This window comes from Ochotona curzoniae, unplaced genomic scaffold, assembly GCF_017591425.1.
Source record: "Ochotona curzoniae isolate NIBS_2020 unplaced genomic scaffold, NIBS_Ocur_1.0 patch433, whole genome shotgun sequence".
Lineage (NCBI taxonomy): Eukaryota > Metazoa > Chordata > Mammalia > Lagomorpha > Ochotonidae > Ochotona > Ochotona curzoniae.
In genome coordinates this window covers 680,898-702,985 of record NW_024467010.1, presented here as the reverse complement: position 1 = coordinate 702,985, position 22,088 = coordinate 680,898, and the positions used below count along the sequence as shown (strand labels likewise).

General features: G+C 59.4%; 2 protein-coding genes across 4 annotated transcripts in view; both read right to left on the bottom strand.

Annotated features, from left to right (window-relative positions):
- Window positions 1–876: 876 nt before the first annotated feature.
- LOC121167860 (BTB/POZ domain-containing protein KCTD5) lies at window positions 877–16,807 on the bottom strand. Its single transcript, XM_040997555.1, has 6 exons — window positions 16,556–16,807; window positions 9,643–9,751; window positions 8,426–8,517; window positions 7,273–7,368; window positions 5,710–5,835; window positions 877–2,302 (listed from the first exon to the last, which is right to left on the bottom strand). Exons 1-6 carry the CDS (start codon window positions 16,805–16,807, stop codon window positions 2,273–2,275), a joined length of 705 nt encoding a protein of 234 aa, XP_040853489.1. The 3' UTR covers window positions 877–2,272.
- A 193-nt stretch (window positions 16,808–17,000) lies between these two features.
- The window catches only part of LOC121167932 (3-phosphoinositide-dependent protein kinase 1), a 51,226-nt gene continuing 46,138 nt past the window's right edge, over window positions 17,001–22,088 (bottom strand). For 2 of the 3 annotated variants that reach the window (XM_040997660.1, XM_040997662.1), the window contains 2 exons: window positions 21,836–21,988; window positions 17,001–21,583 (listed from right to left, as the gene is read on the bottom strand). In XM_040997660.1, the coding sequence (XP_040853594.1) occupies window positions 21,467–21,583; window positions 21,836–21,988 (270 nt within the window). In that variant the 3' untranslated portion in view covers window positions 17,001–21,466. The remainder of the gene's footprint in view (window positions 21,584–21,835; window positions 21,989–22,088) is intronic. The other variant, XM_040997661.1, reaches the window with a different exon arrangement.

Sequence of the window (22,088 nt, the reverse complement as noted above, 5' to 3'; positions counted from 1 at the left end):
CACCCCACAGCTCCCAGCCCCAATTGCCCCGCTGGAGTGCAGCCCCAACGGCACCCTCTGCCCCTGCTGCGGAGTGCAGAGCAGGCAAGGGGGCTGGGCACCCAGGGAGGGAAGGTACGGACACTGGAATTGGAAAACCACAGGACATGATGAAGGGACACCCTCTCAGACCTCTGTGCCTGACCAGGCTCAGCTCCATCCCACAGGTCACTTCACACAACCCCTTTCCCACATCAGGGTGGGTGTCTGGAAGCCCTGACAATGGGGACAAGGAAGGCTGTGGGTCTGGAGGGCAGTCTTGGGGCCAGGTCTGGGCCCCTGGGGACAGCCTGAGGCTCAATGAGGGGCCCAAACTCTCCTAGGTTGACCTGAGGGAGCAAGGGGCTGGGCTTCCAGAAGGCAGCCGCCCAGAGGGCACCCAACCTGGCGGGACAGCGGGATGGGGGACATTAGGCCCAGGACAGAGAGCTCAGCAGCAACCCACTGCCCAGGAGGTCCAACACATGGATCCCTGTCCCTAGGATGGGGTGATGCCAGCAGGAACCTGGCAGGTGTCCAGGGTCAGGCCTGTACAGACAGCTGTACTTCACCAGCCTTGGCTGGAGCCACTCTCTTAGACAGACACAAGGACTCCCGACTCCCTGTGCAGGTGGCCCCATGAGGACTCCCGACTCCCTGTGCAGGTGGCCCCACGAGGACCCCCGGCTCCCTGCGCAGGTGGCCCCACGAGGACCCCCGGCTCCCTCCGCAGGTGGCCCCATGAGGACTCCTGGCTCCCTGTGCAAGTGGCAGTGCCCTAGCCAGAGCAGCAGCCTCTTTGTGCAGTGGACATCACCAATAGCCGTTGTACTTTTATAAATACACAATTTTATTTGCTATTTTCAGGGGAAACTTAGGCATTAAACGGTAAGCTGATAAAATACGGATACCTAAAAAAGTATAAAAGTATAAATATCCCCTTAGAATAAATTTTAGTGAATTAAGTCTTAATGTCTTTAAATTAAAACAAAAACAAAAACAAAACCCACAAGCCTACCTATTACATCAAGGTCACAAATCAAACAGCGCTAAGCAGCCAGCGTCCCCGGGCAGAATGCCCCCCAACACCAAGGCCAGCTTCCTCCTGGGCTCCATTGGGCGCGGTGGGGTCAGCTGGGGGCTTAGTCCATCCTCTACAAAGATTGTTATAAATGGTTCAAGCCAAACATTTAACAAAATACAAGAGACCTTAAAAAAAGAGGTGAGTCCCAGACGCTGGGGGACTGGGGAACGAGGATCGGGGCCAGAAGCCTCCAGAAGCATTTGGAACTGCACGGTGTCAGTGCTCGGATTCGCCGGGCAGCCCCAGGGTCAGGAAACACAGCCACCCTGCAAGCCACAGCTGGAGTAACCAGGAGCTTGGTGGCGGGACAGGCCGACTCCGAGGGGCCCCAGCAGCTCCCGCATCGGCCGTGTGGCATCTCACATCCGCAAACACGGCAGAATGCATAGTTACACAAGAAACAGGCAGACTGTGGGGCACTGTTAACAGCCCGCGTCTTCAACATGGCCCACAGTCCCAGTGGCCACCCCCCCCCCCCCAGGCAACAAAGGCACTGGTGGGTACCAGCTCTGCTGGACTCCCGGGCAGGCCCTCCACCTCCCACCCAGCGACCGGCACAGCCACCACAGCACAGCCCACCCCGAGGCATCTTCGAGTACCAACACCAGGTGGCCTACCCACACCTGAAAAAAGGGACAGACACGCACACACACACACCAGCTCACCGGGAAACCACCAGCTAAGAAGCCTCAGCGCCCGGAAGTAGTGAAGACACAGAGGCCACCTCGGTCGACCCACTGCAGTGGGTGGGAACGGCCGGCGCCAAGGCCCTGCCCCAGAAATGAGGCCTGGTGCTCGCACAGCGCCTGCCGGCCACGGGCTCAGCCACTGCCCTCGGCTCAGGCTGTCCCCCCCGACCAAGAATGTGTGTAGCACCAAGAATGCCGGCCTCCAAAGGGTCTGTGGGTCCTGCAGCTGCGCAGCTGCCGGCAGCTGCCTCAGGCCCTACACAGCGCAGCCAGCCACTGTGCCTCGTCTGTGGTGAGGCCTGAGCTCAGACAGATGGGCCGTCTCTCACCACCCACCTCAGAGGCAAAGAAGGATTCACACCCAGATCTCTAGAAAAATAATCAAAAGCAGATTTCTTCTCACGGCCAAGCTTCCTGGACATGGCGGCTCATTGCATCTTGGGAAAAAGTAAATGGTTTCTTGAGCTGTCGGCAGTGCCTCTCACATCCTGGAACCCCGTTCCTGCAAAATCTGGAAACACCAAAAGCCCAGGATGAGGGTGCACCCCAGGCCCAGGATGAGGAACCCAGCAGTGCAGGCCACACAGCAGACTGTCCCCCACCCCCGTCCCCCAGGTCACCTCAGCGAACAGCTCCTTGGGGTGGCCCCAGGACCCCACTCTCCTCCAAGCCAGAACAGAGTGGGGCTCAGCACCCTGACCGTCCCTAAAAGCCTCCCGCCTTAGCCTCTCCTCTCCCCTGGCAGAGCCCACCTGCCGGCTGCTGGCTCTTACTCTAGCTCTTCGCTGGGCCTCAGATGTTCCCGCCTGCCTGCTGCCTACCTGCCCTGGTGCCCCCAGCATCACCAGCTAGCCAAGGTGGCCCTGAGGGCCAGGAGGAGGTGGTCTCAACTTGTACCTCAGGTAAGGAGCCTGAAGTTGGAGGTCTCTCAGTGGTGACTTTTGCACCTGGGCACAGGCTACCTGGCACCAGATGAAGAGGGCTGAAACTTTAGGAGGCCAGAGCCTCCAGAAGGGCCCAGACTGAGCTGGGTGTGTGCCAGCCAGGCATATGTCCAACTCTGCCTCAGTAGGAAGACGCACAACTGCCCACCGGAACACGGCACTGCCCATCTTCCACAGCCCAGACCTTGCCACACCTGCCAGCCAATCTGCTGGTGACCCCATCTCTGGTAGTGGGTGTGGCTTCCTGTATTCCCAGACCCCCCACTGTGCTATGCGGGCATAGGGGGTCTTGGGGGAAGGAAGCTCAGTCCACTTGGCTGCTAAGGCCCTGCCAGGCAGTCCTGATCAAAGTGGGACAAGAGACCAAACCGAGGCTGGAGTCAGGGTCTCCATGATCATGTCCTGGGTGGAAACAGGCTTTATGTCAATGTAGCTACTAGGACATTTTAATAGGCAGATGGAGCTCTCAACAACTCTTCTAAAGGGTCCAAAGTAAACAGCTAAGGGCTATGTGGGGCAAGGCTGAAGGCACTGGTCACTTCTACTGGCAGGCGAATACCGATCACCTAGCAAGCATGGCCACTGCTGGCCCATGGGCCACGCAACCTGCAGTGCCAGCACTGGGCATTTGGCATGGAACGCTCAGCTGGCCAGGTGATTGCCAGTGCCCCTCGGGGGGCTAGCCCTACCTGTCCCCTGCCCTCTTTTCCTCCTAAAGGGGCAGCTGAGATAGCCTGGGCCCTGGCCAGCTAAGGCCGGCAGTGAGGAAGGCTGGGGGCTGAGGGTTCACCTAGTTGGAAGGAGGTCCCAGATGAGGCCCAGCAGGACCGTGTCCAGGGGCCTCCTGGTGGAGGGGCACGATGGAGCCATGGCCCTGCCTTACAGGACCAGAGCTGGCACCCAGTACGCAGGCTTTTCATCAAGCAGGGGCAGAGGTGGACAGACACATGGGGAAGGCCGAGGGTAGGGCCAGCTAAGGTCATGGGTTCAAGGAGGCTAAGGTCACAGGGGTCAAGCAGATGAAGGCATGTGGGTTGATCTCCAGGCTGAGAGCTCACCAGGACCTTTACACTTAATCTGAGTCACTGCCTTGGTGCCCCGTCTCCTCGTTGTCACTCTGGCTGGCGCACGGCGGGCAGCAAGGGGAGAAGACAGGGCCGTCAGCCTTGTGCAGGCCTGAGGGACACCCACAGGTTCCCCAGGAAGGACAGCACAGGCTGGGGGGCGGGGCATAGGCTCTGGGGCAGCGGCCTGCCAGCCACAGCTTCCAGGATGGGACTTGTAGGCACCTGAACTGGGAGTCCTGGGGCCTCCCAACCGACGGGCCAGGACACGGCCTTCTCCACGACAGGCTGTCAGTGGGTGACCCTGCCGTCCCTCACAGCTATGCAATGAACAGGGACCCTGACCACCAGCACTCCCAGTGGGCTCTGAGTAACCACGCAGCACCCACTGAAGTGCGGGAACCCTGATCCCCCTCGCTCCCAAGATACCGTCAACTGTTCGAGCGACATGAGGGGTCTGGGTTTAGTATGAGAAAGGTAGCTGCAGGCCCAGCTGCCCCAGGAGCCAGTCCACCCCCACCTCCTAAAGAAGCCCCTTAGGGCCGCCCCACTTTACAGCCAGTGTTCTGGAAAGACACAGGTATTTTCCACAGCAAAGTGACCTGGTCTTGGTCAGCTGTGTGTGCTAAGAGGCTGCATTTTCTGCAACCAAAGAGCACCCAAGGGACACCAGTCATGGTGTCTGCTCAGACAGATGGGTGAAAAAGGAAGAATAAACCCAAGAGAGAACATGGTCACTCGGGGGCCTTCTGGACTGTGCTGCCTTCTGGACCACACTCAAGGGGCAGCCACACCCAGCCTAGCCCAGCCACCACCTGCAGCATCACAGCGCCACCCACATACTGCAGGGGTCACACCTGGGTGCAGGAGACCCTCCAGCACGGGAAGCTCCAGGAGACCCACTCGGTGACCATGCCTCCTGCTGAACCTCTTCCCTAAAGACCGGGTCTGGCCACCAGGACCTGTGCTGTGAAATGTCCTGAGGCTGAACTCATCCCAGTCTCCTCAGGTCAAGCACTTGCAGCCACACCCCACGCCTGGCTGCCCATGTCCTGCCCCATCTCCTGGATCTGTCAAGAACCTGTGTAGACCTTGTGAATTCAGGCCACAGCTGGCCTCTAAGGTTATGGGCCTCTGGAAGTGTGTTGTGATGTCTATTCACCAGCTCAGGGCAGACGCCATCTGAACCTGACCACCTGCAGGCTCCACAGTTCATCTGGTAGCAAACACAGCAGGTGGCTCCCTGGCTTTCACCGCCTTCCACAGGGGACAAGAGGCTGGCCACATGGCAGGCCACAGCTACGGCCTGCAGAACGCTGTCCCAGGTCAGCCTGTGCAGCCATGTGCCCGGAGCTTCCCAGAGGTGGGCTGGCTGGAGAGTACACGGCAGGCCACACCCAGAGTCCTGAGGATGCTTCCAGGGAACCGTGCCACGTGGGCTGGGAGTCCTGTGAGCAGGCAGGCATCACAGGGAAGCTTGCAGGAGATAGGAAATGGTGAGACTTAGGGCACACGCAGCACTTCAGCGGGAGAAGCTGGCACCTGGGACAGCCAAACCCCATAGTAGAATGGGGCTCACGTCTCCGCTACCCCACTTGTGACCCAGACCCATGCTAACGCAGCAGGACAGGCACAAGTGCTTGAGTCCCCGTCACCCACACGGGAGACCCAGATGTGTCTTGGCACCCGGCTTAGTCCAGCCCGGCTGCTGCGGTCACTTGGGGAGCAACCAGCAGATGTAAGATCTTTCTCCATCACTCTTTCAAAGAAACACATACGTAAAGATATCTTTAAGAAAGAAAGGGTGAGAGTCTGGGAAGAAAAGTCTGCCAAGCCTGCTCGCACACAGCACTGCCTCCTGCACAGGCTCCCACCCCCAGGAGTGCTGCGGCCAGCTGGCCAGGACTCACCTTGGCCTTCTCACTGGGCTCGCTGGTCGTACCGTATGGAGTGTTGTGCAGCTCCTTGGAGACCACACAAAGGAATTCAGCCTGGTCTTCATTTCCATAATTGTAGGAGGAGCCGATGCTGACCAGCTGGAAAGAAGCCGTCCCTGAGTGACAGCAGGTGCAGAGGGCCCGCCGTCTCCCCAGGCTGAGCCAGGCAGAGACCACCTGCACACGGAGGTGGAGGAGGCTCCAGCCAGCAGGTATCACTGAGCCGGGGAAAGGACTCCCCGAGCTGCCCCAGGGGCACATACACACACCTGTGTCCCTCTAATTGCGTGATGTGCTGGGACAGGTTCTGTCTCTGCAGGGACCCTTACCCTGCCTTAGGAGAGGGAAAGGGGCAGGCACTGGGCAGCTGCTGTCCCAGGCAGCAGGACCTGGCGTGGTCTGGGGTCGAGGTCGCAGCTGGACAAGCATCATGTGATGGAGAAACGGCAAGAGCAGCCCGAGAGCGCCGACACGCTCAGCCGTCCCAGGCTCGAGGCATACCTTGCTGTACACTCCAGCAGGGAGCCTCCAGAGTCGTCTGCACTTTTAAACACAGAACTAACCAGAACAAAGTTGCCCAAGCCACAGCATGATCTCAGAGGCTGTGATACAGAACGGCTGAAAGGCGGCAGCACTCTGCCCATCTCTCCCCCCACCCTGCACAGGTGTGACAAGCAGGCACACACTGCACACTGCCACATGGCCACTGCGTTGGCCCCTCTGCCGTGGGCAAGAGGACAGAGATCAGGACTGCTCCAGCCCAGAAGGACTCTCCTCGCAAGGGCCAGAGACCCGGCACTCTCTCACTCAGGTCACTGCAGCCTGAGCCCGGCCTGTGGGCACAGACAGGGCCTTTTCCTGCTCTTCCTGAAGCAGCACATCAGGCTCGGGGCCAGGTGGGCTGATGCACAGGTAGGATGTGCCAGAGTCGAGGGGGAGCCAATTCTTGGTGATGATTTGGAACCCTCCCTGGGGACAGAGGTCAGCCCCACACCAGTCCTATGGGTGGCACCTATGCCCGCGTACAGGACGCTCCTCCACTCCTCCACCCCCAACCCCACCCAGCCACAGTCACAAGCACCAAATTCCAAACAAAGAGACCCAGCTCACAGCTCTAAAACATGGGGGCAGCTTCCAGCTGCAGCGGGGCAGGGAGGACAGGGTCAGAACGCAAGAGACCTGCAACTCAGACCTACAGCTTCCCAGACTCCCGAGGAAGGGCCCGTTCTCCTCAGCCGTCCCCAGCTCCCTGCCAACCATGCAAGCACAAGCTTGGGACACCCACCCCAACACACACGAACGTGAGAGATGTAACAAGAAGAGCGGCCACAGAATGAGCCAGTGGGAAGGTGGGGAAGTGGAGAGGCCACGTCACAACCAACGTGGTTAGTGCCACGTAAGAGCCTCAGGACTGTGGGCACAGACAGGACCCCTCCACCTCGCAGCTGATGCTTGCTCCCTGACCCCCGAGGACCTGCGACCTCGGTAAGTCAGTTCAGTGGCATGGGAGGCAGGCTGGCTGGGCCAGTCCCTCACCTGTTCAAACTTCCAGCCGTCAGACATGGTGGACACCATCTGCGTGAGCTCTTCCTCCTGGCACTGCAGCACGCGGTACACATGCTTCACGGGCACCTGCAACAGCGGCTGCAGTGAGACCACCCCATGCCCGGGCCTGCCCGCACAGCCCCGATCACCCAGAACCACCTGGAGCTGCCCACAGGGGCCTGTGACAGCTGCTGTCCACTCGCCCCTCCTGCTTACCACACTTTCCTATTCTTAAAATCCCCAAGTTAAACGGCTCATCTTCCTGTAGTCCCAAGAGCAACTGTGACTGGGTACAGACACGTGCAGTCCAGGGGCCCGGAAAGGCTGTAACAGGAACCCAGGCAGGACAAGCCCATCACAGCACAGCAGCACCCCCTCCGACCTCAGATGCAGGCCGCCTGAGCACCACGCGTGTGGTAGCAGGTCCTGGGCCCCTATGTTCGTGCTGCAACTTCCCAGAGGCAAGGTTACCCTGACTGCCCACCTCCATTTACAGTGGGGAAACTGCTGCAGGCAGGGGCGGCCCAGCTCAGGCCTCGTGCCTGTGACCGAGGTGGCTGGGATGGAGGCAAACTGGCTGTCTCACCAAGAACACCGTGGATGTGTCTTCTGCCCACATGGGAGGGGCAGGATGAGGGGCCTCCCTAGCTTCCCTAGTGGCTGAACCCCCAGCGAGGCCTGGCCTGACACCAGGAGAGGGCTGTCAGGCACCAGGAGAGAGGGAGGGGTGTGAGAAGACCTGAAGGGGCTTAACCCGCTGGAGCGCCCAGCTGTGCCAGCACAGGGTGACCAGGACCCCCTGTGGAAGGTGCCAACCCTGGCCAAGACCCACTGCTGACCAGGGCACAGGACCTTAGGGTGCCTGTGCAGCACCCTTTGGCTGGCCTGCCTCCTGCCCCTACAGCAGGTCTCACACACCTGATCCAGTGGCCTGGAATGGCTCCCTTCAGGCCTCCCATTGCCTTTGCCTGCACAGTGTTGTCTGGACCCGCTGCAGTGGGGATCCCTGGGGGCAGCCTGAAGGGCTGGGTGGGCTCCAAGGAGGAACCCAGGCACTGGGCTGAGACGGGGAGTCCCTTGGCTGGGCCACACTGACATACCACCAAGCCTAGGCACCTTCTGCCACATTAGTCACCCATCTCACCTGTGATGTTTTGCTGTCTCGTTCTCTAATTTTATCCTTTACAAGTTTTATTAGTGAGGTGATATTGTAAAATTCTGCTTCCTCCAATACTCCTGGAATAGAGAAACTGTGATGTTTATCACGCCAATTGAGGTTAAGTAAGCACTTTGCACCTGCGTCCCCCTCTCTCCCCACTCAACTGCAACTCAGGCAAGTGGGGTGTTGACACAGAAACAGGGACAGCCCTCCAATGACCTGCTCCCATGGGACCTGCACTTCTCTGCCACTGCCTGGAGGCCCGCCAGGTGCCAGGGACTTCTGCTGGGCCCCAGCAGGTGCCTGCAGCACTGGCTGGAGGAGTGTGAAGGAGGCCTAGCCCGGTGGGCCTTGTGTGTGGTCTGACTCATGGTACCCAATGGAAGATGGGGCTGAGGGATTGCCCGCTGCTGGGGCCCTCCGGAAGCCATGCCACAGGCAGGGGCACTAAGCCTCCTGAGCTTTGGGACTCCTAGGGCCATGCTTCAGGGTCCTTCTGTGCACCTTCAGCCCCAGGGAAGCTGTGTCTGAAAGACGACTGCACCAGGTACCTGACCGCTTGGCCGTGCCGGGCAGCATGGTGTCCAAGGCTTCAACCCTGCACACAGGCCAGAGAGCACATCCCCCTCCAGCCCCTGCCACGACTGGTTGAGGGTGGTGGGTGGTGTGGGGCACAGGGGCCTGGTTTGTACCTGGTGATTGTTTTTAAGTGTAACAGGCTACTCTGGGTGGGGAAGATGCTGCTGCAAGGCGGGAGTCTCCTCAGGGCACAGGGCAGAGCCCACGCATCCACCTCTGAGAGCTGGGACCCAGAGCTTGAGGGAAGGAGGGCAGGTGCCAAGGCTGGCCCAGACAGAGCTGTCGGAGGCCCTCTGCACAGAGGTGTCCAGACCTCAGGGTCATCTTGTGCCCAGGTAGTACGCGGGCACCACCAGGGCGCTGCGATGGAGGATACAGCTACAGTGATAGGGTGCAGGCGCCCATACCCCTGGGGTCCCAGCTAGGTCAGCCAAGTGACTAGGAAAGTGGGCGAGTTCATGGGGGAAGCCCCATCAATGCCAGCGTCTTTTGCAAGAGGGAGACCATGAAGCAGCCCCAGCCAGGAATGTGGTGATGGTCAAATCTTGGCAAGAGGCCTGCAGGTCCTGCTGCCAGCAGCTTGTGGAACAGTCCTGAAGCCCTGCCCACACCTCCACACTCACCTTCCTCGGCGAGGTCCTTGTTGATGACTAGCTTCCCATGCCTCAGGTAGTTCAGCACAGGCCCAAAGTAGGTGGGATCTCTGTCGATCAAGTAGGCACCTGTTTCATCCTGCAAAGAATTCAACACCCTCAGTGCAGGACAGGACACCGCAGGCCCCTCAGTTGCAGCTCCGGGTCCGCACAGGCAATCCGGTCCAGGACCAACCCAGTTCTGTGTTTCAGAACTGCCCTGACTGATGGTATATAGGGTACTCTCCTCACAGCTTAGGAAACTTCCAAGAAAACCCGTAAGGGGCCTAACACAGAGCCTCCCTGGGCCTTAGGGTGGGGCTGCTGCCTGGGGGGGACACACACCTCACAAGCTAGGGCCGAACTGCTCGCCTGGGCTGGGATGACAGTGGAACTCTGGCGGGACCTGTCCAACAGCTGTACACGATGCGGTCCAGGTGTTGCAGCCTGGATGCTGGGGTCTAGGATGTCACAGACCCAGCAGTCTTTAGGTGTGCCTCAGCATCCACTCCTCCCTGTCTCAATCCATGGCCACCACAGCTGCTGTCTGTGGAAGGGGCTGCCCTGCAGGGGATGTGGGTGGGGGGAGTTACATAGCACAGGAGACTGGGGCTCACCCCAAATTCTCAGGAGGCCCCCTGACTGGCTCTACACCTGTTAAGGCTCAAGCTGACCGAGCCTGGGCCTTCTGTACAACCTGCTCACGTGAGGGCCTGAGGCAGACCCCCGGGGTGGGCCCTGGGCACCAAGGGAAGGAAGTGGCTGACCGCAGCAGGGCTGGACGCAGTGTTCCTGATCACAACAGGGAAGCAGCCTGTCCGCACTGCCAGGACCCTGGCTTTTGTTCGCGACATTCAAGGCTGCCTTTGGACAGTGAGACCAACTGGCTTCAAGGGTTTCCAGAGTTCTCTCCACAGAGCTATCAAGTCCTGCCTTAAGATCTCAAACCAAAGTCCACGCCACCACGGTAGGCTGCTGGCACCAACACCCCCAGGACAGAGTCCCCACCCCAGCCCACTCTGCTCCCAAGGGAACCCGTAGGGGCCCTGCCCTGCTCCCAGCCCTTTGGATTCCCAGGCCACCTTCTGGACGAGTCCTGACCTACTGCTCAAAAAGCCAGTCTCCATGCTGCTCCCCTTGCCCCACACAGCACCCAAGTGCAGCAGGAAGCCAGCACACCTCCCCCTTGGCCTGCATCACATGCATGTGGCCACACACAACTGCTTTTCCATAGATCACAGGGAATGTCAGGGAGGCCACGACGAAGGGTCGGAGCCCTGAGGAGTTAACCCAGCTCTTAGCTGCAGGCAGGCTGTTCCCCAGTGGTCCCGCGCACCTGCAGCACATCCCAGGGAAGAAAGGAAGAACCTTGGCCTTGACCACAAGCCAGACTCCTACTGGGCACTGGATTCAACTGCAGAGGAGCCCACTTGTTGGGTACCTGGTCTCCCAGCCCTCAGCAGCCCTGGCAGGTCCGGGACAGGACACGCCAGAGGCTGTCTATATAACTTCTCATCAGTGTGCTGACGCTCAAAGGGAGACCCTGGCCACTGTGCAGTTCCCTCATGGTGGCCTGACCTCTGCCAGCTTTCTGTCAGCCCCTGGGCAGGAGTTTCCCCAGACGGACAGACCCACTACCTAAGCCTGGCAAAGTGACAGGACAGTGCAGGTAGGAGGTGCAGTGTGGCGTGGTGTGGGCAGTGCAGGGTAACGCGGGTAGCGGTCCCAGCAGCCAGGGAGCCTGCAGTGCAGGCACCTCATGGGAACTTGCACCTGAGATGCAGCCTCTCAGAGCTTCTAGAAAGAAACCAAGTAAGTTGGACACTTAGCTGACCCTCTTGGGAGCCAGGGCAGAGTGGGAAGAACAACTCAGCCCTCATGTCTCTGCTGGCATCATGCGAATGACAGGCCCAGACCAGGACCCCCGGCAGCTGAGGCAAGAGCAGCTGCCCACACTGCCACAAGGCAGCCTGAGTGAGGTAGCAAACCTGGCTGGGCTGGCGTCCAGGCCCACTCCTGGCCGTGCACAGGCCAAAGGGCCACACTCCTCTTCCTGGGTACTCCATGAAGGGGGTGCACTCAGTCGTGGACAGCTGCACCCTTGCAGTCCAGCTTCCTGCCTGCGCACCCCTGGGGTTGGAGGGGACGCTCGAGTGCTGGGCTCGCAGTGACAACCGGGAGGCCCACCACTGCGATCTGGGCTCCTGCCTCACTCAGCACAGCTGCTGCAGGAATCCACCGGGCAGACCAGTCACGCAAGAGTCCGCTCTCCAATCACACTCAGGGAAATGGAAATAGATCCGAAGGGGGAGGAAGGCACACCGCCCAGCCACAGCACTGGACAGAGGGAACCAGCAGGGGGTCGGGCAGCATCCCAGCTGGACCAGGCTCTCAGCTCTCCTTGGACGGCCTCCCACAGTTCCTGGCTCTCTCTCGAGTCTGTAGGCCTCTCTCCCAGGGAGCTGCCCAGTACACGCCTTCAGAGGCCCGAGTGGGGCGGGCCACGTCACGCTGACAGCTCCTGAGCCAATGACCGGTAGATGAGGACACAGAGCAGGACACACCTCACCCGATGTTCCCTCTGCGAGGTCTACTCCATCAGATGGGCTTCATGACAAAACCAGGCTGCGCGGGGTCCTCCACGGGCAGCCCGGGGTCCTCACTGCAGCTTCCTCCTACCGTGTGCCTGGGCAGGCAGTGGGGGCCTGCGATCAGGGCGGGGGACTTAGAACGACCTCTGCCATGCCCCAGCAGTCGGTCCACAGGGGCTCACTCAGTCTTGCTGCCTCTTAAACTGGACAATCTAGGCAGTGGCAAAGTGGCATAGCAAGCAAAGCTGCCACTTACAATGGATGCTGGTTGGAGTCCTGGCTGCCCTGCTTCCAGTCCAGCTCCCTGCCAAGGGCCTGAGTCCTTGGGCACTCAAGTGGGAAGTCGGGATGGAATTCACTGCTGTACCCGGAACTCGATGTGGCTGCTGCAGCCGTGTACACAGACAACCAACAGATGGATGATGTCTCTGTCACTTGCCTTTCAAATCAATAATGTTTTCAAAAAAATGAGATTAAAAAAAAAAAAAGCCAAATAGGCGTGGGTAGTGGAAGACCTGAGTGTAGCTCCAGGCCTCTGTCTGGGACGTGGAGGGCACTGCTTAAGTGACCAGTATGGGGAGATTTCTCTCCCTCTCTCTGCCTTCCAAATAAAATGAAAATAAATGTAAATTTACAAAAACGCATGCTTGTTTTCAGGGCAGAGCAGCAGCCTGGAGGTCTTGCGCAGGACGTGCTGGGGTCCCCAGGATGCTGCACACTCCTGACCACGTCTCGCGCCTTCAGTGCTGTGTGGCCCCGCACCCCTGGGCAGGCACCCACCTGCAGACGGTGACCGACACAGCAGCGGGGCCTTGACACTCCAGGGGTCTCACGCCAACAGGAAAGCTGCCAGAGGAGTCTCCTGGGCTGCTGAGCACACTGCCACTAGTGGCACTTGCTCTAGGACCCGGGCCACGCAGGACAATGGCACGGTCCATACCTGGCAGGCGGCCCCGCGGGGGCCTCCTCCTCTCCACTGTCCCTCCAGTGAGTGACGTAACAAGCACGTGCTGTATCTGCAGACTGGACCGTGTGGGAGCCACCTGCTCTCTCCTGGCCTGCCTTCCCCGCTCCTCGCGCTGCCATCTGACCTACTTGTGGTGCTGCTGACTTGGAAAACACCCTTTTCAGGCCCAGCGCAGTAGCCTAGTGGCTAAAGACCTTGCCTTGCACACACTAGGCACCAGTTCTAACCTTGGCAGCCTCACTATCCATCCAGATCCCTGCCGGTGCCCTGGAAAGCAGTCGAGGACGGCCCAGAGCCTTGGGACCCTGCACCCACGTGGGAGACCCGGAAGGGGCTCCTGGATTCGGATCAGCTCAGCTCAGGCTGTTGCGGCCATTTGGGAAGTGAATCCTGGAACGAAGACTCCTTCTCTGTCTCTCCTCCTCTCTATACATCTGCCTTTCCAATAAATAACAAATCTTAAAAAACAAAACAAAACCTCTCCTCAAAGGCACAAGAAAGGGATTCCCTGAGCTCGCTCTTGAGTGTGTCAGCCACACGAGCCTCCCAGGGCAGCATGGCACGGCCATGTGCCCTCTCCCCACGAGTTCACAGCAGTGCTCGGAGAGGTGGGAGCTTGGCCACACGTGCAGCTCGCCCCACAGCTGTGGGGCTGCCCATCACCCAGGGCCAGACCCCATGGCACAACCAGGCACTCGGGCAGATGGACGCTGCCAGGCCACAGGCTTCGTGGGCACCTGTCCACGGCTCCTCAGTGGGTTCAGCTTTCCTCCAGGCTCAAGGTCAAGCTCGGCCAGACACAGCAGGCAGGGGCTCCCTGGGCCCAGGATGCCTGCTGAGTAGATGCTCTAAGCACTCCACGCCAACCCCGAGGCTGCTGCTGCAGCAGAGGTGTGTCACACGTCACAGTGAGGCCTCCGCCAGGCCACCTACTGGGGAGCCTTCCGCGGCAGGGCAGCGGGCTCCGGCCACCTGTGCAGGCTGCAGCTGCATGGCAGGGGGCATCAGTCTGCTGCACTTCTCAGGTAACTTCCTCCCTGGGGACACCAGAGGCACAGAAACCCAGTCAACTCGCCCTTCCTGAACATGCTGGCAGCCCCTTGAAGGAAGGGGAAGCAGAGGCAGTCAAGGCCTGGGAACTGGGGAGAGTGTGAAGGGACAACCACTGTAATGTCGGGGCACCTATTGTGCCACACCCGATACCGTCGGGCCAAGGGCCCAGGTGCCAGAGCTCTGTGAGATAATGTGTCACCAGCCACACATAGCACAGCCCAGGAGGAGAAGGCCTGGACACTCCCTGCCACAGGACCACGGGGCCAGAGGGCACTCACCCTTTTTCTTACCTGTCACAACCACTGCACTGGGGCACTGTCTTCACTTTAGCAGCAAAAGCCCAGGGAGGTCCAGACACTCACCCCGGGTCACACAGCAGCAGAGGGACAGGTTGCAGCCCCAAGTCTAATCTGCTCTGGGAACCCAGAATGGAATGTCTCAAGTCCTCTGCGACTCATTTTCCCAAAAATGTTCTGGGGGACCCTCGTGCAGAACAAAGGCAGCCATGCCCACAAGCCCTCGGCCAGTGCAGGCCCAGGAAGACCGGCCTGGTGTTCCGGGGCGGACAGACCTGTCCCCTCGGGCCGGCACCTGTCCAAGGTCCTGTGTCTGACTTCCTCCCAGAAGCGCCCACTTTATCACAAAGTAAACCTGGCCCAGGTCTCAAGGTCTTCAAGATGACCATGGGCTCCCCGAGAACTGGTGCCACAGCCAACCAGGGCTAAGGCACCACTAAGAGCCACCATCCCGGCACTGCAGACACAGAGTGTGAACTGCCCTTCCCAGCTCAGGAGCCACCTCCCCCAGCCAGGTCGCCTATAAAATCCCACTCAAAATCTGCAGGGGCCCGGGCGGGGACAGCCCTGCTCCATGGGTGTAGGCCCAGAGCCCCCCTTCCCCAGCTTTCCGAGACCTGGCTCAGGCACAGACGAACCCTTGCCAGGCAAGCAGCGGCATCTGCCACCAGTGCCCCACCATAGCAAGGACAGTGACGCAGGTACAAGCTGCTCAGCTCCCTGGATGCCCACCGACAATGCCAGGATGCACAGCGCACGGTCTTGCCTTGGGAAGGCCACCCTAGGCAGCACAGGCCCGGAGCTGCCCTGCAGACAAAAGCAGCAGGGCGAGGGCTGCTGGCAGGTCCCAAGCTGGTCTGAAGCCGGGGGTAGGCCCAGGCCGTGTGGCTCAGCCCTCTTACGGCCCATGATGGCATCAGGGAAGCTCCAGGAGGTATGAGTGTTCACGAGCCCAATGCTTGGAGAGCTTGCTACTTGAATCAACAACATCCTGTTTGTGTCCCCATCAGCTGCTAATGGCCTCCTACTGCTGACACTTGCCCTCCTCAGCAGTGCTCACTCAGGAGTTAATTACCTGGACAGTCTCCTGGGAGACACATTCAGGGCGAGGCAGCTCACCCATCCCCTCCCTGAAGATGCGCTAGGCACACACCCAGCGATCAGCTCTGCTTTCTGGCAACTTCCCCGGGTGGAAAACCAACCCCGTGTCCTACTGACAGAGACCACAGCTCGGAGACCAGAGCTGGTGCAGTGGACAGCGGTCACCAACAGACACAGCCAGGCGGACTAGCTGTGCACCCTCCCCCAAGGAGTCCTATTCCTGTGAAGCCCGCTTTTTAAGGCAGGTTTGAGACAGTAAAATGGACGGAGCTGACACTGTTCAAGTGTGCAATACTGTAAAATCCGACTGAACTTGCACAACAGGGACGCTGGAGCAGAAAGGCCAGCGAGTGCCAATGAAAGGCTACTGTTTAAACCCACAGCAAAACACACCCCACGCTCTCACAGGAAAATCACAGCTAACAAAAGTTTATTTCTGTCCCGCAGCAGGCTATCATTTTCTGGGAGGTCACTCCACTGAGGACGAGGGCGGGGGCCGCGCTGGGCTCCTGACCACACGGCGTCGGGCTCAGGCACCGAGACCACCCCGCCAGGCTAGCAGCAGACGCGGCCCCTCCCGGCGAGACCCCGCACCAATCCCAGAAACGGGGGCACTGACCAGGAGAAGCGCAGCTCGGGGACACACGCACAGCAACCCCTTCCCGGCCCTCTCTGCGGCCCCAGCCCTGACCCGGAGCGGGGTTCCGGGTGGAGAGTCCGCCTCACGCCGCCGTCACCTCGCTAAATGCAAGTCACGGGGGCCGGCGGGGGCCTCCCGGGCAGCCCGAGGGCTCCGGGCTGGGGGCTCGCCCCCAAGACCGCGGGCGGGACGAGGGGAGCCCCGCCGCGCAGCGCCTCCGGCCCAGCCCCGCACGACGCTCCCGCCCGGGCCTCACCTTGTCCGAGTCCAGGTCCGGGTCGGCCTGGCACAGGCGGTACAGGAAGGACTTGGGGTCCCGGCACAGCGTCTGTCGAGTGGTGAGGAAATAGGTGCCGCCCACGTTGAGCCGGACCCACTTGGACACACAGCTGGGGCGCTGGGCCAGGGCGCCGAGCCCCGCGCTGCAGCGGCGGCACAGGCCGCCCCCCAGCCCCGCCCCGAGGCCGCCCGGGGCCGGCGGCAGCAGCTCACAGTGGTTCTCCGCCATGATCCCAGCAAGCCCCGCCGCAGCGCACGGCGCCGGAAGCGTACCCTCTTTAATACCGTCCTCCGCGCTCCGCCCCGCCTACCGGTCCACCTTCCTAAAGCGCTCGCCTCAGCGTCACGCGGGAGGCGGAAGTTCCGGGCCGGAGAAGCGGTCCGCCCCCCTCCTCCCGCCAGAAGAGCCAGGCCAGCCAGTCTCCACGCTACATGCTTTTATTACAAGACTACTGAGCATAGACGAAAATTCATCATCCAGTAACTACATCTACAGCACAAATATCTGAAAGAGGATACACAGATTCATTAAATTATGATTAAATCATCGACCAAATAGAAAAGTTATATAATAAAGCGAGAAACAAAAGTTGTAAAATATAGTTTACAATAATTATTCACATTCAAGGCTGTACATCAATACATACAACAACGTGGCCCCGAACATGAATTCAATCCAAATAATTCATATATTAGAATTTAAATAACACAGGGTGAACTAGAGGCCAGGGGCCAGCAAATAACCTTATATAAGAATAAAAATACAAAAGTGTAAATCCTAATATCATTGCATTATTTGTTTCCATACTTTTTAAAAACTTCTGCTTTGCCTGTACATCACAGTTACGGCTACAGATCGGGAAGAGTTAGGCGTCTCGCTGCCACTGACCAGACTGTGCCCAGGATCCACCCTGGCGGCTGTTGTTGGAGAGCCGCCACAGCCGCTCCAAGAAGTCACGATTCGATTCAGCCAACGTCCCATCGAGGTACGGTCCCAGGAGAAGCTGCTCACCAGCAGGATGACCTATTTCACGTCCACTGGGCCACAGGTTACAACAGTGTGGAGTTAAATGACTAAAAATGGTTCGCCTCTTGCAACAAAGGTGTCTGTATGCGTTTGGGTTTCTTCACTTTGAAGGAAAGTCAGGGGGAAAACTCAGCATCTAGGGAGGCCCATTCTGCTCCATGCCATGCAACCTGCTGGCACTGCCTCCTCCAGACCAGCACATGTACGCCCGGGCCGTGTCACCTAGGAGGTGGGCGAGGGTATGAGCATGGCACCTGGATGCTCCCTCAGAAACAGACACTTTTAGTCAATCAGTTCATGTGGCACCTTCTCCATCCCACTCTCACAGCTGCCACCCACTTGACGGCGAGCAAGCACTTGGGCTCTGTGGACCAGTGTGAACAGGGGCAGACCCAATGCTGCAAAATCAGACAGCATTGAGACTGGTGCCCTCACAGCATCTCCTGGCAACGCTTGCCCTCCGAATCCAGCGCCTCACCCAGCGCAGAGACCACAGCCAAACTGAGGTGGCTGGACTTGAAGTGACGAGGCAGCATGAGAAGGCCCTCTCTCCACACCAGCCCGGAGCCATACCACCGTGCAATCCTGGGATCTGCCCTTGGCAGGGTTTCCGGCGGGGCCTTTGCCCTGCTGACGGTTCTGAACGGCCCCATGCATTTTCCGACCGTTAAGCAATGGCCAGGTCAGTTCAACGCCTGCTCTCTCTGCGGACTGTGCGGATGCAAACGCAGTACCGTTGTAGACACAAGGACAGGGTCTGAGACCCCACCAAGCACGGGAAGCCTAGCAGCAGATGGGAGAACAGCACGCAAGCACAGCCAGATCCTCACACTGCAAACAGGAAAACGCTGCAGTGCATCCACCGCGACGATGTCACCTTAGCGTTAGGAAAAAGAGCGGTTGTATCGAGACATTCTTTGGAACACAATGCGGTGGGAACCTGCAGTACACAACTAAGGGGTTCTGTTCCTGAACTCTGGGCGTCTAAGCGTCCGAGGAGAGAGCAGCATCTTGGAAATGAACAAACTCTTTGACCCAAATCTACCACTTCTAGGCACCTACGGGGGAGAAAACCAGAGTTACAAATCAAGGATTTATAAGGACACTCGTCACAGCATTATTTCAACAGCGAGAAACTCAGAGCTTCACAGAGGGAAACGGTCAGTGGTCAGGGTGACACCGATGACCATCAGGCACCACACTAAGAGTGTGTTTGGAGAACGGTTCACGGCATGGGAAGATAAAACACCAGTGAGAAAAGGTGGACGCAAAGGGCACACGTGCGCGCTCACAACTGTGTATGGAGGTGGGGAGGGGCAGGCTGCAGACCCAGTGTTCACACGAGTCTCCCCTGGGTGGGCAGCCTACAGTGGATTTAAATAATGACATGTTACTTTTAAGGAGGTACAGGGCAGCCTGTGTACTGATGGGCACCGTTTCCACAAATACCACAGAGCACGGAGGGGGACAAGCAGGGGTCACCCTCAGCCACAGTGTCTCTCCTAACAGGCCTCCAGCACACTGGTCACACACAGGGCCCTCTTGCAGGCGGAGTGGCTCAGTGCTCCACAGCAAGGAAACAGCTCTCAAACGTGGCTTCCGTGTCCCCCAAGGAGGGCAGGGCACAGTGGGCTCTGAGAGCCCCTACCGCATGGTCTGCGCTGAGAGGCCAGGAGAGTGTGTCCTTGCCAGCTCTCGGCAAGCCCGGGCTCCAGGAACTATCAGAGTACAGCGCCCTGCTCTCCCCACTTGGACTGACCCACGACTGCACTTCCACCTAGCTGTGCCTGCACACTCGGTGTCAGGCACCTGCATGCCAGCAAAGGTCCAGAGGATGGCTGAAGAAAACCAAAGTGGATGTGAGTAACGGTGGGAAAGAAAACATATATGGATCTGGACCAGGGAGGTTCTGAGGAAAAGGTGACCCCGAGGTCAGCCGGCGCTCGGCCCTGAATGCCGACACTGTGGTTTCCGAGGCGAAGCTCAGGAGGTAGTGGGGCCGCCAGGGGGCAGAGTGCTGCCAGATCTCCCCAGGAGCCTGCCGGGCGTGCCTGTGAGTGCACCGGCCATGGAGGCACTGCCCACTTCCTTGGAACCAGGAGCCCATTTGCACCAGGGGGAGGTGACTTCCTGTACCTGTGGGTGTCACTTGCACACAGACACAGGGCATTCTGAGAAGGAAAAACCACAACAGGGACATGAGCCTGAACGGAAATTCCTGAAACGGCCATGTGAGGCTCACCTGACACAGGAGAGCCTTCCCAAAAGCTGGGGGAGTGGGGTGGCTTCCAAGCCGCAGACCAGGGCCTGTACTGAGCCCTGGGCCTGGGGACACACAGCTCCCACAGAGTGCATAAGGCCCAGGCAGAAACTACTGGAACAATCTGGGGATACCTCTGCTCCCACCACACCCCTCCATGGCACTCACCCCCAATTTGTATAAAGCTACCCTTGGTCAAACAGCTTGAGAAAAAAAAAAATCTTTCCTCTCAATTTGGGCCCAACAGACAGGAGGTGGGAGACAGGGGGACCCTGCGGATGCCACTGTGGAAGTCTCATTCCCGGGGGCCCCAGGGGCCCGCACTTCTGGGAGCTGCTGCCTGGGAGGGCTGGGTACCTTCTCTCTCCCAGCAAACCAATGCTGCCCTCCAGGCACCTGGACAGACCTCCAGGACTGAGGCGTGTGCAGCCCATCCCAAGCTGTCCCAGCACCAAAGCCCCCACGGGGATGGCCCTGAAGCTGGCAGGGGATGCCAGGCTGGGCGAACCCTGGTGCAGGGCGCTGCTGCTGCCTCCTGTGCAAACACTTCATTCTTATGGGGCCAGACGGCCTGGCAACACAAGCAGGCTTCCACATTTTCCAAGTGGAGACGTAACCACGGCGTTAGTTCTGAGAAATGTTTAACCACAATGAGAACAGGATGCGCAGGCTGCTGTGTGCCTGTACCCCCAGGAGCCGTCTGCAGAAGACAGAAGCAACCTGGGCCAAGGCAGGACCCTCTCTCAGCCCCCCACATCCAGTGCAGGAGGCCCGCACCCTCCCAGAGATCCCAGGAAGGACCAGAGCCTCACCCCTGCACACGGACACTGTGCCGTTTCCTCTCACTGAACCCAGTGCAGCAGCACCTGTTGGTCTCACCCAGGCTGGGGGAAGAATGACACCTCCTGTGCAATGACCCAGCTGGACAATGAGCAGGCCGCCTGGGACAGTACCCTTCCCAGGCAGGCTCGAGGCTCATGGGCACTGCAGGCCACCACCCCCTGTAGCAGCCTGCCTGCTGACAGACAGCAGGGGCCATCAGAACTATGCCGGGGCCAGGATGGGGGCCCAGCAACATCTCTAGGGTCAAACACGAGGGACCCAAGAAACAGCACACGCACAAAAGCAGAGAGCCCTGTGGCCCAAGGAGGGTTGCCAGCCAACCAGCAGAGGCACGCAGCTGCTCCCAGGTGAGGGGTTCCGTGATGACTGGGGTGGGTGCAGCTCAGAGAACCAAGGACACATCTGTGCCCTCAGCCCCAGCAGAACAGCCTGGGGTCGGCGCGGGGAGGGGTGCGATGCGTGTTCTGACTGCGCTAGGAGAAGCCGGAGATGCTGGTCTGCTCACTAATCTGGCACGCGGAGCCTCCAGGCGCACAGAGCAAGCAGAGCGACCCTGAATTCCTTCTTGTTATGGATTTTGTTCTTTGTGTGGTTGGGTATTTTTTTTTCTTTTCTTTTAAATAAAAAAGCTGCAAGGTTTGCGCCGTCTGTGTTCCCCTTGAGATGGCTGGCAGGTGGTCTGACAGCGTCCTGTGGGGCGGCCGAGCCGCGCTGGGGCACGTGTCCTGGCAGCCAAGGGCAGCCCGGCCGCAGGGCTGTCACTGCACGGCGGCATCAGGGTGGCTCTGGTACCGCTGCCTCCACACCTCCTGGATCTTCCGGCACCACTTATGCGCGTTACCGCTCGGGTCCATCAGGTAGTACGTCCTGTTGGGCTGCAATGAGAGAGCCAGCGGCCTCAGCAAGTCCCTCCCCTCCCCCCACCGTGTGTCCCCACCTGGCCACCATGGGAAGCCCAGTCCTGCTGCCAGTCACTGCAACCTTCAGGCGTTTCCCAGCTCCCCCCAGGTTTGCTGGGATGTGGCAAAGGGCAGACATCGGCTGGAGCCCAGCTGCCCCTTACCCAAGCACAGGGATAAACACAGCAGGGGCACCTGCCTCACCTGCATCCTTGGGTGCCGACTTACTGTGTGCACAAAGAAGGTTTTGAAATTCTTGGCCTCCGGGCGGAGTTCCTGTGACCATGGGATTTCACCTTTCAGGACTTTGTTGACGGGATCCACGTAATATAAATGTGGCCCTTCTGTGAGCAGTAACTGTCTTCGTCGTGCAAATAAACCCTGATATGAAGGAAAGATGCTGCTCAGAAGGCTGCAGAGTGGGGCTGCCAGCGTCTGTCCCCGACTCACTGGCCAGGCACAGGGTCAAGCAGGCCAGAAG